The sequence below is a fragment of the Rhinopithecus roxellana genome, chromosome 17, assembly GCF_007565055.1.
Source record: "Rhinopithecus roxellana isolate Shanxi Qingling chromosome 17, ASM756505v1, whole genome shotgun sequence".
Lineage (NCBI taxonomy): Eukaryota > Metazoa > Chordata > Mammalia > Primates > Cercopithecidae > Rhinopithecus > Rhinopithecus roxellana.
Genome location: NC_044565.1, coordinates 107233606 through 107248319, shown reverse-complemented (window position 1 = coordinate 107248319; position 14714 = coordinate 107233606). Strand labels below are relative to the sequence as shown.

The following is a 14714-nucleotide window of genomic DNA, read 5'->3' as shown; positions in this document are numbered from 1 at the left end:
ACCCGAATTCCTGTGGTCAATCCTAACTCATTTAGACTCACATAAATTCATGTGAGCCTTATGCACACATTCCATTAAGTGGAAATGCAAACACCATCCTATCTTCATGTTTGCTATCAGTTAAAAAATGTAAACACGTGCTACCCAAGAGAGCGGCGACTCTTCTCGAGCCTCCTTCAGGTCTCCCAAAGGACAGCTGCAGCTCTAAATGCCCTCCAAGGATGTGCAGAGCCATCAAGGGCCAGGGGAGCCTAAAGAAGGCAGAATCTGGCCGGGCGCGGTGGCTCAAGCCTGTAATCCCAGCACTTTGGGAGGCCGAGACGGGCGGATCACGAGGTCAGGAGATCGAGACCATCCTGGCTAATACGGTGAAACCCCGTCTCTACTAAAAAAATACAAAAAACTAGCCGGGCGCGGTGGCGGGCGCCTATAGTCCCAGCTACTCGGGAGGCTGAGGCAGGAGAATGGCGGGAACCCGGGAGGCGGAGCTTGCAGTGAGCTGAGATTCGGCCACTGCACTCCAGACTCCAGCCTGGGCGACAGAGCGAGACTCCGTCTCAAAAAAAAAAAAAAAAAAAAAAAAAAAAAAAAAGAAGGCAGAATCCAAATCGTGCTGCAACTTTATACACTTTTTCATTCCAGCTTCACTCAATGGGAAAAGGGAGGCCCACATTACGGGGTACCTGCATGATCTGTAAACCATTCACTGCTGCCAATACCTTTAGCTTGACACCCTGTTCTTTTAAAGTTAATTAAAATTCCCATAGGATACCCATCAAGCATGCATTTCACATTCATCAAATCTGAAGATCTCCCAAGCAAGGCAAATCTGATAAAAATTAACCTTGGCCTCTTCAACTGGTGCTATCAAGAGCATTTTCCCCAGCAAATGCTTGCTGATGTGTGTGTTTTTTTAATGCACCTCAAAAAAGATCATGTTAACTGTAAAAGATAGAGATTAAATACAGATTGAACTGAAATGCACACTAGAAACAATTGCGAAACTGAGCCCCAAATTTGTCATGCTCCAGCAAGCAGGCAGGCTCTCAAAAGCCAGGAGGAAGAAACAATTGGATAGAATTCTGCTCAGCTCAATCACAGCAAGCAGCCTGATTCTAGGCAGCTGTAGACAAGCTATTGTGTCCTGCGGATGACAGAGGTGGGCTCGTTTTCAGGACAGCCTGCCAACAGGCTGGATCAGCAACTGAGCAGGATTATTCTCCCCTGCTGTTTTTTTAAAGCAGATTATGGCTTAGACATTTCTTCCCTTTTAATGAAGTTTGTAAGAATCAGGAACACTGCCTCCGATAATAAAGATAAACTTGGAGCAAATTAAAAAAGGAAACCAACAGATTCAAGCAACTACTCAGCATAGATGCCCAGTAATGCTTGACAATCCAGTTTGCACAACATGGGCTGACTGAATCTAGAGGCAAAGCGTGGTATCAGACTCACAACACACACACACACCCCCATGCACATCCACACATATACACACACACATCCTTAACTTAGAATACTAAATACCACAAATCCACCAGCAGCCAGGAAGGCACTCTGAGGTGTGCCTCACGCTTGATAAGAGACTTTAAGATTGTCATATTAGGGGCCGGGCGCGGTGGCTCAAGCCTGTAATCCCAGCACTTTGGGAGGCCGAGACGGGCGGATCACGAGGTCAGGAGATCGAGACCATCCTGGCTAACATGGTGAAACCCCGTCTCTACTAAAAAATACAAAAAAACTAGCTGGGCAAGGTGGCGGGCGCCTGTAGTCCCAGCTACTCGGGAGGCTGAGGCAGGAGAATGGCGTAAACCCGGGAGGCGGAGCTTGCAGTGAGCTGAGATCTGGCCACTGCACTCCAGCCTGGGCGACAGAGCGCGACTCCATCTCAAAAAAAAAAAAAAAAAAAAAAAAAAGATTGTCGTATTAGGAATAGGCACTGAAACGACAGCCAATCATGTGTGCCAGGCACTGTACGTACGTCATCCTATTTATCCAAAGAAGCAGACAGGGCCAGGCGCGGTGGCTCACACCTGTAATCCCAGCACTTTGGGAGGCCAAGGCAGGTGGATCACGAGGTCAGGAGATAGAGACCATCCTGGCTAACATGGTGAAACCCTGTCTCTACTAAAAATACAAAAAATTTAGCCAAGTGTGGGGGCGCATGCCTGTAGTCCCAGCTACTTGGGAGGCTGAGGCAGGAGAATGGCGTGAACCTGGGAGGCGGAGCTTGCAGTGAGCCGAGATTGTGCCACTGCACTGCAGCCTGGGCAACAGAGCAAGACTCCATCTCAAAAAAAAAAAAAAAAAGAAGCAGACAGTATCCCTAATTCACTGGTAAGAAGTCTCAGGAAAGCTAGCCCATTTGCCCATTTGAAGTCTTAAGAAAGCTAGCCCATAGAAGCAGACAGCATCCCTAATTCACTGATAAGAAGTCTCAGGAAAGCTAGCCCAGGGCGCATGGTGAGGAAGTGTGGAAGCCAGGATTAAAACCGCCTTCAGTGGGATTCCCACCAGCCCTTCCCCTCCTTCCACGTGTCCTGGGGGAGGTGGCAGGCCATTGCCTCAAGAAAAAAGGCAGTCCTGGGTGCAGGCTTCAGATACCAGCCTGGGAGGCAACGTTGTCCCCAAGAGTGTGACGGGAAACATGGGGTTGGGGTTGGGTCACTGTTTGCTCACCGACTTGGAGACCAAGTACAAGGGGAAGAAACCCTACTGTCTCCACTACTGGGTGTTGTCATGGGACTGTGACACCTGAAGCCACGGCCTCTATTTGAGACCTACGGGGTAGGGATGAGAGTGAAGCCAACACAGAAGCAGAGCAGAAGGACACACCAAGTGTGGATCAGTGAGGAGAGGGCAGAGCTGCTGGGTTAGCCAGCTCGGCCACTCAGACTAACGTCCTGTTCATGTCACTTACATATTAATAGAGCTGCCTGGCACCTGTGGCCAAAGCCACAACAGATTTGATGCTGTTTCCTGTGGGCTCTGTACACTCTGTGGGTTTAGAAGACAGCAGCCTTGCACAGAAGAGCATCTGCAGCCCTGAGGCGCGGTCAATGGAAGGGGTGGCCATTGCTTATGTTTAGAATCTTGCTCCTAACAAGCTGAGCCTGTGGTAGAGTAAGAGGACTCCTCTAACCAAGGCCAAAGTTAATCTTCCAAGAAACACCCCTATTAACTGCGCGCCAGTCAGCAGTGAAATTCTGGAGCCTTAATTTCCCTACCTATGTAACTAGCGACCTCAACAAGTTGCAGTAAGGGCCAGATGAGCCACACTTCAACACCGCTCAACCATTAGCCCACAGCAGAGGCTTCATCCACGCCTGGTCCCAGTGGGTGCTCAATGAATAATAATTTAGATTATTCACTCGCTGGCTACAAACTGCTGTTTCCACACTCAGGGGCCTTCTGAAAAGGACTTCGCTGTAACTCAGCTATCATATCAACCACTTGTCTACTCTCTTGTGAGCTGTCTGGTTTTCTGTGAGGCCCCCAAGTGCTGGCCTTTTCCTCTGGAGTCCTTATTACATCCAAGACCAAACCACGACAACACCCCAACCATCCAGCCAAACTGGACAGAAGGGCAGAGGAACGGAATCCTAACTCAATCACTTCCTAGCTCTCTGACTTGCCCAAATATCTCTCTGGGCCTCAAAATAATAATTACACCAGCCACTTGGCAGGATTATTGTCAACTTTCCATAAGGTGATATACGTCAAAGTGCCCAGCATGCAGCAGGTACTTAGTAAACGTTCAACAGAAAATCTCGGGTATATAAGCAGTTCAACTGTTGAGAGTCAAAGACATGGTCACTAGCTTCGAGATACCATAGACACTCTCTCTATCCTGGCCTCCACTAGCCGACCAGCTGGACTAAGCAACATTCCACATCCTCTGTAACACAGCCAAAGTCACCCACACCCACCGGAGACTACAGCCTGGCAAGGCTGGGCCAGCCACTCCTGCCTGGGGAGGCCTGTGCTTATCAGGGATCTGTTGTCCTTATTCCCAACTATGCTAATGCAACTTGTACTTAAAATGCTAAATATGCACCATAATTCAATAGTCTGTAACAGGGGAAGAAGTTTGAGCGCAAAAGAAAAAAAAAAAAAGCCCCTTGGGAAATCAAGATGACCATGTAGGAAAGACTCAAAACACTGATAAAATGGTCACATCAGGTGTCAATGAGAACATCAAACATTATCGGGGAGGACCTATATGAAATCTAAAAGATGCTCTACATAGAATCCTTTGAAAGTCTTAGTCTTCACGCTATTTGAAAGAAACAAATAGAAAATCATAAAAGGTGACTGTGGTTTCAGCTAAAAAGACAATCTGGAACTGAAAGAAAGGTCCTCAGCCCTGTACTCAAAAAATGGTGGAAGAATCATTCGTGTGTGCTTATAAAATAAAATATTTAACATATATAATTTTATGATTCTCCAACTTAAAATATTTTTTCTATTAAGTCCCAGTCACATTGTCAAAGAGACACAAAAGAGACTTTCAAACAGACCCAATGTGAACATAGACCACTGTACCTCAAGATACAAAATGCAGATAAACTAATTAGGCTCTAATGCCTACTTTTACATCATCAAAGGCACTGCCTAAGCTTTCTAGAGTTCTTTAATTTGTGACAATGTCCTTCCTTATAACCCTCACAGAATTATGGAGTGACACCAGCCAGTGCCCACGGGTATCTTCTGAGAGCTGGGCAGACAGCTTGTATCCACTACCCCTAATGTCAGCTCCATCAAGAAAGCCCAAGCCAGTCTTGTTCACCTATAATAGTGCCTAGTACAGTCCAGGTGAACTGCAGAAGATGTTCTGTATAGGCTCAAATGTAAGTCAAGGATTTTTTTTAAAAATTCAAAAAAAAAAGGAATTGTCTTATATTCCAGTCCTTATGAAATCACTTACATTGAAAAGCATGCTTTGAATTAGTCAATGTGGAACCACAAAACCCTTTTAGCAAGACTCCTACTGCACTGAAACAATTTGCTTGATGCTAGCTTGGGATGTTAAAGGGGTTTTCTTGCAAAATAGTGAAAACAAAACAATAAACAAACAAGTTGGCCTGAGAAATTTAGCATACATCAGCAACTGCGAGGGTTGGATAGTACCATTAAAACAGAACTGTTTAAAGGTCATTTTAAGAAGTAACAAAGCAGCAACACACATACAGTATTTGCCAACAGGCATATAAAAACACCAAGTCCGGATCCAAGGCTATGGGTACTCGTCACTGGGTATATGATTTCCGGGGCAGCAGCGTTAACTGACTCCAAAAAAGCGCTTTATCTCAAATGGCTCAGGTGAAAGCACAGCTGAGAGGTTCTGCTAACCACGTCAGGGGACTCCAAGTACTCTGGCGATCACCAAAGCCAATGAAAAAGACGCAGGTAAAGAGTTTAGGAAAACACTGTTTCGTGCCCGGCCAGTAAAACCAAATAGAAACTAAAACTTTTTTGAAAATAATGTTGTCACAAGGTCTAACTGTAACAAAATTAATAAAATAAGCTACGCAAATACTTACCTACATACCTAAAAAAGTATACATATCCTAATTGACCCAAAGAAGATGTGAGGAGCTTCTAATTGGGAAATGATGGGACTGTCATATTTATGGTTACCTGCTATCATGGCACATTAGTTAAGTAAGTGTCCCTCTATTAAACAACATGCAACAACACCCAGCATTCAACTTTCCTGGGAGGAGTCAAGCAATTCCAATGGACAGTAAAGTACCTAAAGTAATTTTCAGCTGAAATCTTTGTCATCCAAAGGTATAGGGTTGCCCAGTGCCCGATACGCTATTACAATCCTTCCCCCGCCGAAGCATGTGCTGGACCTAATGCTGTTATCCCAACATGTTAGTACAGTGCTAGTGTAGTGTGAATACAGCATGCAGGACTCCTGGTTATTAGTTAAATAAGTGCTCGTCTATTAAACAACATCCAGAAACATCCCAAACACAAAAAGTCATGAACATGACTACGCACCCATAAGGAAAGTCAACCAAGGGTCTCAAAATATGGTAAGTAAAACATCAATTTCCTGCTACTACTAAATGTTACTACTAAAAAGTTCCCATCTTCAACCCCTTTGATAAGTTCTAAAAGGTACTACAAATGCCACAGAATTCCCAGAGTGGCATCAAAGCTTCAGCCTGTTACATTTCAGAGGTTATCTCCTAACCTCCTGGTCAAACACAAGTCCCCCAAGATAAACTAGGAGGACATCTGTAAAGAGATGGTCATCAGAATGTCCCAGCGTTTTACCAGAAGCAGGGCTCCAAATACCATATATCGGAAGAGAAGAAGGTAACCCACCTATTCAGCAAATAAAGATATTTAATTACAAATACCTTAGAACAAAAACAGCAACAAGGCCAGGAAGGAAAAGTTTGAAAATTTCTAATGCAAGCATTTAGCTGGATTTAATCACAATTAAAACCAAAGAAAAAAAATTCCCCTTCAGCAGGCAGCGCCCCCAGGTGACCCCCAGTGACTACCCCTGACTGTCGCCATTCTTCCTGATCCATAGGAAAAAAAGCCCATTGCAGCAAAGAATGGCATTTAACTCAAGCTCAACATCCAAGAGTTTAAGTTCCTTTTTTTTTTTTTTTACTTTTTTTTTTTATTATTATACTTTAAGTTCTAGGGTACATGTGCACAACGTGCAGGTTTGTTACATACGTACATATGTGCCATGTTGGTGTGCTGCACCCATCAACTCGTCATTTACACTAGGTATATCTCCTAATGCTATCCCTCCCTCCTGTCCCCTCCCCAAAATAGGCCCCGGTGGGTGATGTTCCCCTTCCTGTGTCCAAGTGATCTCATTGTTCAATTCCCACCTTAACCTTAGAGATTGGCAGTACTGCCTAAACCAGGTGCTAGAACGTTCCCAGCATTTCAGGATTACACATAGTGGAAAGACTAGGCATCACCAACTCCTTAAATAGTCAAAAGTAGAGGAATAAAGTTGCGTTTCTAAAGCAAATTATTATTTCAATAGACGACTTTTTTTTTTTAACATTTAAGTGCTTTTCTCCTTTTAAAGAAATTAACAAAACCCAGGTCCTTTTTTCCCACTTAAACCAGTATCCCATGCCCTCTTCCCTGATGACAGTTCACAAGGTGGCAAGAGTGTGTAAAGACAAGCTGTAAGACGCTTTTAAAACCAAATCACTGAAGCCATCCAGAGAAGGTCTTTCGTCTAAAACAGAAGCAGTGAAGGCCCTAAAATGCGGCTGTACCCAAAATAATAATAATAAAAATAAATAACCCCCGTGGGAATGCAACCCTGCCTGGGAGCCCAGGAGAAGACCTTGGCTTCTGGTCAGACACTGCCAAGTCCAAAAAGGGCTGGGTCAAAAGGCCCCTGGGGCCTCCAGATTAACTCCCTCTAGACTACTAGAAGGAATTTGTGATCAGCATTCTTCCAAACCCCAGTCCCACTCTGCCTTCTGCCCTCCCCTCCTTAGCCAGACCGCAGGCAGGAGGCCCGCCGGCTTCCCAATGCAGCCATCAGAGCCCTGTCAGAAACGTTAAGCTCTAACTTTTCTCCCGGCAGGCCCAGTGTGCAGAGGGAGTGTCTGGGGATCCAGAGGAAGAAGGTCCCCGTTTCTAGGGAGATGCAAGGGTGATGCTAAGTTGAAGGGGCAGGATAACAAGTCCGGCCAAGGAATCGTGGGTGAGCGGCGGGACAGGAAGGCGTGCCCACACCGCAGAGGACGGGACACACGTGAACAAGCGACGAGGTGCCCTGGGACCGGATGCCGCCACCAAGCAAGCGAAGTTGGAGGAAGAGCAACAGCGGAGTGGGCCAACACCGGGCCACGCTTGGTCTCCTCCGCACCTCATTGCCCCCATGCCGAAGCACCCACACATTCCCACGTGCCGTGGCCACTTCCCCGGAGAAAGATACCCACCTTTGCCACCGGCGCGCTCCTGCTGGTCGCCAGCTCCCGCAGACTGCCGGTGGCGCTGCCCGCGGCTGCTGAGAGGAAAATCGGGGAACCCGGGGCGCTGCCTGTCGCGCCGCCCCCGCCGCCCGCGAGCGTGGGGGCCGCACTCTGGCCGGGGACGGGACGCGCGGGCGGGCTGCCGCCAGGGCTGGTGCCCGCGCGGGGCCGCTGACGGATGCCGTCCAGCAGGCGCACCAGCAATATGTTGGCGGGCAGCTCGTCCACGCCGCAGCCCACCAGGATGCGGCACTCGGGGCACCGCAGCTCGTGGCGCGAGCACACGATGCTCTCCAGGCAGCGGCGGCAGAAAGTGTGTTGGCATGGCAGCACCTTGGCCGTGGTGTCCAGGCGCTCCAGGCACACGGAGCACTCCAGCAAGTCCAGCAGCGACGACTCGTCCATGTCCTCGCCCGCCCCCGCGGCGGTGGCCGCCGCCCGCCGCCGCCGCCGCTCGCCTGGCCTGTCCTCGTCGCCCTCGCTCTGCGCAGCAGCGGCGGCCGCCTTGGATGCGCACAGCCAGGACGCTCCGAGCAGCATGGGGGAGGCGCCCGCAGCGGTCTCGCGCGGCTGCCTAGGTCCCAGGGCCGGCGTGGAGCCCGCCACCGGCAGCCGGCATCAGGACCGGGGAGCCGGGCTCCGCCGTGACTTTCTTCACCCCGGCTGCTGGCCCGATGCTAGGACTGTGGCGGTGTGAAGTGGCTCGCCGACCGGCCTGCGTGGCGGGGACCTGAGTTCCGCGCGCAGCGAGCTAGCTCCCTGCCAGCCAAGCCCGCCCAGTCCTCCGCGCAGCGCCAGCGGCTGCGGGCTACACCTGTCCCGCCGCGCGTCCGCCCCGCGCGGGGGCCGGGGATGCTGCCGGACCCGAAACTCAGCGGGTTCTGTGCTGTAAGCGGTGGCTCGCGCCTGGGAGACCAGCAGCAGGAAGTGCGGGCAGCGGCCAGCCAGGTCCCCGGGGAGGCCGGGGCGCGGCGTGCGCGCTCCCCCGCGCAGCTGGTGAGCCGCACCGCCCCCGCGGCACCTCCATGCGCCCCTGGCCTGCTCTCAAGTGGCTGTTCTCCAGAGGGTTTAGCCGGACCGTTCCTCTTCCTCGGCCGCGAGCACGTGCGCGGGGGTGCGCGCGGAGGTCACGGTCACTGCGGGGCGCAGGGAAGGAGGCGCCGCGCCTGCAGGACCTCCCTTCGCCTGGGCGCACGCCGCGCACGCAAGCGATTAGCCTCGTCCCCTAGGACATCGCCAGGGCTCTAGGGAACCCCTCCTGCGCAGGCTTGGCCCTGCCTCCTCCAGGCTTCCGAGTCTTTTTCGGCTTTTCGTGAGCCTCAGAGAGGGACGTTTCCTGCCAACGCTGCTGCGAAGGAAAGTTTGGGCGGCGTTATCCCGACCGCCTTCCTCGCCAGCGCCGGCGAGCAGCTAGGGGACACGGCCGACGCCCAGGCATCCTCCCCGACGACTCCCCGGAGCGCTCCCAGTTCTGACTCCTTTCCGAGCGGCGTGCAGAAGTGACAGCCCCGAAGCTTCCTTCGGGTGTAGGTGTGAGGACGTCCCTCAAGGCAGGAGGGGAAGGCGCTCCGGTTGAAGCGGGTACCCCGGGGCCCGCGCCGACTCCTCCCGGTGCAGCCTTGGCTCTCCGGAGTCGCGGGTCGTAGGTTGGCCCCGCTGCCCGCCGACCAGCACCCTGGCGCCAGGCGCCCGGCCCCGCGCCGCACCCTTGGCGGTGCCGTACGAGGGGCTCCAGCGCCCGCTGCGGCGCAGTCTCGTGAACCCCGCTCCAATTTTTTCCTACGGAGGCGCAGAGGAGGGGAAATTCGCGCTCTCCTTCCCGACGCCCCGGCTTCTGGGAGCGTCAGAGCAACGGAAGTACGTACGGGAGGACCAAGAGCAGCAGGGAAGTTTGGCGGTGGGCTGGGGTCGGCGGCGAAGATTCCCTGCCGTGCGCTGCCCCCTCGTGGCCGCTTTGCGTTCCCGTCCAGGGCCCAGCACAAACCAGGACTGGCTGGACGCTCCACAGCGTGTTCAGCCACGGCTAACATCAGAAGAGTCGTGGAGGGCCCCCCTACCGGCCAGCCTGTCCTTGTGGTTTGTGAAGTTGTATGATCTTTCTGTTATTCAGGGAAAAAAGTAGTATTTGTTGAGGCTAAAAGGCCAAAAGCGTGCTATATATTATTTAATCCTCTAAACAGCTCTGCGAGATAATTATTTTATTTATTTATATTTACTTACATAGCTTTAGACAGGATCTCGTTCTATCAGGCAGGCTAGAGCGCAGGGTGCGATCACGGCTCACTGCAGCCTCGAACTCTTGGGCTCAAGCCATCCTGTCACCTCAGCCTCCTGAATAGTTGAAACTACAGGTGCGCCACTACGCCTGGCTGAATTTTTAATTTAAAATTTTTTTTAATTTAAATTTTCAGGGTCTCCTTTTGTTGCCTAGGCTAGTCTCAACCTCCTGGGCTCAAGAGATCCTCCAACCTCGTCCTCACAAAGTGCTGGGAGTACAGGCGCCAGCCACCATGCCCAACCTGTGATAATTATTTTAAACTCATTTTACAAATGAGGAAAGTGATATTCATACTTGTAAAGCCATTGGGGCTGAATTTTCATTTTTGTATCCCCAGAACTAACACATAAAGCTGACATGCCATTACAGTGTAAGCTCTCTGTAAGCTACAGATCTTTTCCACTATAATACCCTTAGTGCCTAGGGCAGTGCCTAGCATATAGTAGGTGCTCAATAAATACTTGGAGAATGAATGAAAGGATGTCTCTCTCTCTCTCTCTCTCTCTCTCTCTCTCTCTCTCTCTCTCTCTCTCTCTCACCTACTCGTGATTTCAAGGCAGATCTTAGTGTCTCAGTTACACATATCCTGTGCTTATATCAGGATGCTAGTCCCTGGAAACTTTGCTTCTGATAGCAGCAGGTGGCTTTCCTAACCCGGATGTCTCTCAGCAGTGTGGATTTCCATCTGTATGATTTACATCAGCGCCAACAACAGGGTGAGATGGAAGGCATCCCAGAGCTGCCTGGCTTCCCTTGAGGGCTGAAGGAAGGGCACACACCTTGCAGTGCATGGAAACATATTCACATGAGCCACTTTTCACGCTTACCCTTGCTCAGGAATAAGGGGAATTTTTTAGAGGACCCAGGATACTTGATCCAAGAGCAGGTGGTAGACACAGCATGCAAGGAGGAGCATAAAGAGGGGACCCGTCAGGCACTGGGAGGGCTCACAGAGAGCAAGGACTGCCTGTAATGACATGCCCAGGTGATTTTGGTTGCAAGCAACAGAAACCAACTCTAGGTAGATTTTAAAGGAAGCAGAATATACACTAATAATAAGAGGCATCTTATAGGATCCCAGGCTAAGAGCTGGGCCATATTAACACAGATAGAGCCTGCACTGTGTGTTGCTGTCCCTGTCTCTAGTTGATGACTCGACCCTTCACTTTCTTGCACCAGCTGCCTCTGCTTCCCAACCCACATGACAGAAAACATGGTCAAAGCTCCATAAGCCTTTCTTCCAACTACATGAGCCACTCCTAGAAGTTCTAAAACTCTTATCACTAGCATGGACCAGTGGTCATTCTTTGGACCTGTGTGCCTTGGCCACAGGAGCAGGATCATCTGAAACCTGGCAGCACTCTCTGTAGTCACACAGGAGAAGCAAGAATTTCCAGAAGAATTGCTATGCTGGGCAGTCAGAACAACAGATGCCCGTGCCAGAAGCTCACCGCCACATCTCTGCCCTTAGTACATCTTTATCTTGCACAACCCAAGACAAGAGCAAGAGAGGGCCACTGAAGCCCACCTTTCCCAGCTTTCTTCTGCCTCCACTTTACCCCTTTTGCCCCTGCCATAACCAGCACCCACAGGACACACAGACTATGCACCCAGATGTCCACAGTGACTGGGCAGGGCATGAAATTAATGAAGCAGGGTGAACCCCAGGTAGTAGGGCCTGGTGGGAACTGCAGTGAGCTTTGCACCTTTCAGAGGAAGTAGCTGCTGCCCAGCTCCAGCCCTGGGGAAATGATGACCAAATGTTGCTAGATCTTCATACCTTTCAAGAGAAGTTGGAAGTGCTGCTTTTTGCATGACATCTCCTGATGTTCAACAGTTGGCAACCGATTCAGTTCTCAAAAACCACCACATTAGCCAAACAAAATAAATGTGTGGTCAGATTGGCCGATAGACCGCCAGTTTCCAATTTCTGGTTGAAGTCGCCAAGTACACTATGCTACAATGTGAGGGAATTTAAGGGTGTGAACTAAATAGTTGAAGTATTACAAATACAGTCTTATGTTACTCGGTTACATTTGCACATGTTCAATAAGCCAATTATATAAGTAAATAATTGAGAAGACCTGGCTTTACAGCCATTCCTAAAAGGATCTGGGGATTTCAGTTGACCACAAGCATCCCGTGAGCCAACATGAGTCATCTATGTAGTATGGCTGACTAGAGAAGTAATGAAATCTTCAGATGCTTTCATGAAAGTTAAGGTGAGGGGCGGTCAGGGTTTGGAAAAAAAATAATCCCATTGTCCCTCAGACTTGTGAGATTACTTCCAATTCTGGGTACCAAAAATTAATGACAATGTGGTAAGGGATCTGGAGGCCTCATCCATGAGTTTCAGTTGAAGGAACACAGGGCGTCTGTCCAGAGGAGAAAAAGCTCAGAGGAAACAGGACTGGACGGCTATATGTCAGGTTTCTGGCTGCCCAAAATTTGAACTTCTTTTTAGATTTGGAAGATGCTCAACGTGGTGATAGTCAGATAATTCTAACTCCCACCCCACTCTGCGAAGGTGTGGAATGTGACAGGCTCAGCCAGTCAAAAGCTTCCCCTCCCCCACCACACTCTGAGAGGTAGAGAGACCTGGGCAGAGGAAGCACCAAGAGTTCAGTCACTGTGGGGCAGGTGACCAGCAGCAGCAGTGCCTGCAGCCTGGTGCCCACCTGGTGGGCAGAGTGGCCTGTAGCATCTCAGAGCGGGGGCACACCTTGGCAACAGGCCAACCCTGGAAGTGACCGCCTGGTGAGCCTGGGCTGTAGCCTTCACTGCTTTCATGGCCTTGCTGTTGATCCTATGGATTTCCCAATTTCATTTCCTTAGTTTCTTTTTTGTTAAATCAACCAGACTCCATTTTTGTTGTTTTCAACTGGGAAACCAAATTCATACACATTATTTACGACCAACCAAGCCCTTCTATATGAGACAGTCATCACTGCACTGAACAGCAGCTCCAGTTGCAGAACCCTGGAGGATCTCTGCCAGGCATTGCATCGTGTGGGGTTGAGGCAGGTTTAGTCAGACAACCCTAAATGTGCTCATCTGGGGCAAGAAGAAATCTGATACAGGGAGACACAAAATTGGAAGTTACTGGTTAAAAACTAACACAGGATGACAACAAAGCAAATTCACTTAATGCCACTGAACTGTACACTTTAAAATGGGTAAAATGGCCACTTTTATGTTATGTATTTTCCCACAATTTTAAAAATAAAACTGCAGCTGGGCGAGGTGGCTCATGCCTGTAATCCCAGCACTTTAGGAGGCTGAGACGGGCGGATCACCTGAGGTCGGGAGTTCGAGACCAGCCTAGCCAACATAGTGAAACTCTGTCTTTACTAAAATTAAAAAAAAAAAAAATTAGCCCGGGCACAGTGGCTCACACCTGTAATCCCAGAACTTTGGGAGGCCGAGGCGGGCAGATCACCTGAGGTCAGGAGTTCGAGACCATCCTGACTAACATGGTGAAACCCTGTCTCTACTAAAATACAAAAATTTGCCAGATGTGGTGGTGGGCACCTGTAACCTCAGCTATTTGGGAAGTTGAGGCAGGAGAATCGCTTGAACCCAGGAGGTGGAGGTTGCAATGAGCTGAGATCATGCCATTGCACTCCAGCCTGGGCAACAAGAGCGAGACTCTGTCTCCAAAAAAAAAAAATTAACTAGATGTGGTGGCATGCGCCTGTAATCCCAGTTACTCAGGGGACTAAGGCATGAGACTCACTTGAACCCGGGAGGTGGAGGCTGCAGCATGTTTAGAGTGCGCCACTGCACTCTAACCTGGGCGACAGAGCTAGACTGTCTCAAAAATATAATTAATAAATGGCCGGGCGCGGTGGCTCACGCCTGTAATCCCAGCATTTTGGGAGGCCAAGGCGGGTGGATCACAAGGTCAGGAGATCGAGACCATCCTGGCCAACACGGTGAAACCTCGTCTCTACTAAAAATAAAAACTACCAAAAATTAGCTGGGCATGGTGGTGTGCACCTGTAGTCCCAGCTGCTCGGGAGGCTGAGGCAGGAGAATGGTGTGAACCCAGGAAGCGGAGCTTGCAGTGAGCTGAGATTGCACCACTGCACTCCAGCCTGGGTGACAGAGTGAGACTCTGTCTCAAAAAAAAAAAAAAATACATATATATATGTATATATACATACACATAAAATAAATAAAACTGAAAAGTAAAATAACATAGGAGTAAAGAGTCCAGTGCTAAGAACCTTGGTTTCAGTTATGTCCATGGGAGTTCATTCAACAACCTATAAATTGGGCACCAACTGTATACCAGCAAGGTCTTAGACCTTCCCTTGAAACACTGGCATTCTACAAGGGCAGGATGGAACTGTCCAAAACAGGTGCAGCCATGGGTGAGAACTAGCAGCCAGCCACAGCACCATGCTCTCCATCCTGGTGAACTCATTCTTCCTCCACGCAGCCCTATGAGGCAAGTA

General features: G+C 49.7%; 1 protein-coding gene and 1 pseudogene across 1 annotated transcript; one reads left to right on the top strand and one right to left on the bottom strand.

Annotated features, from left to right (window-relative positions):
* Positions 1-7492: 7492 nt before the first annotated feature.
* LOC115894185 (E3 ubiquitin-protein ligase SH3RF3-like) lies at positions 7493-8678 on the bottom strand. The gene is made up of 2 exons (XM_030920531.1): positions 7944-8678; positions 7493-7660 (listed from the first exon to the last, which is right to left on the bottom strand). Exons 1-2 carry the CDS (start codon positions 8514-8516, stop codon positions 7493-7495), a joined length of 741 nt encoding a protein of 246 aa, XP_030776391.1. The 5' UTR covers positions 8517-8678.
* LOC104666707 lies at positions 8515-9479 on the top strand (annotated as a pseudogene).
* The last annotated feature ends 5235 nt before the right edge of the window (positions 9480-14714 follow it).

What these genes read in the sequence shown, in the direction of transcription:
- LOC115894185 (XM_030920531.1), bottom strand. Translation starts at nt 8,516, where the DNA reads ATGCTGCTCGGAGCGTCCTGGCTGTGCGCATCCAAGGCGGCCGCCGCT. An exon ending in GGAGCGCGCCGGTGGCAAAG is followed by an intron (nt 7,661 to 7,943) that starts GTGGGTATCTTT and finishes CCTTCAACTTAG; the next exon opens with CATCACCCTTGCATCTCCCT.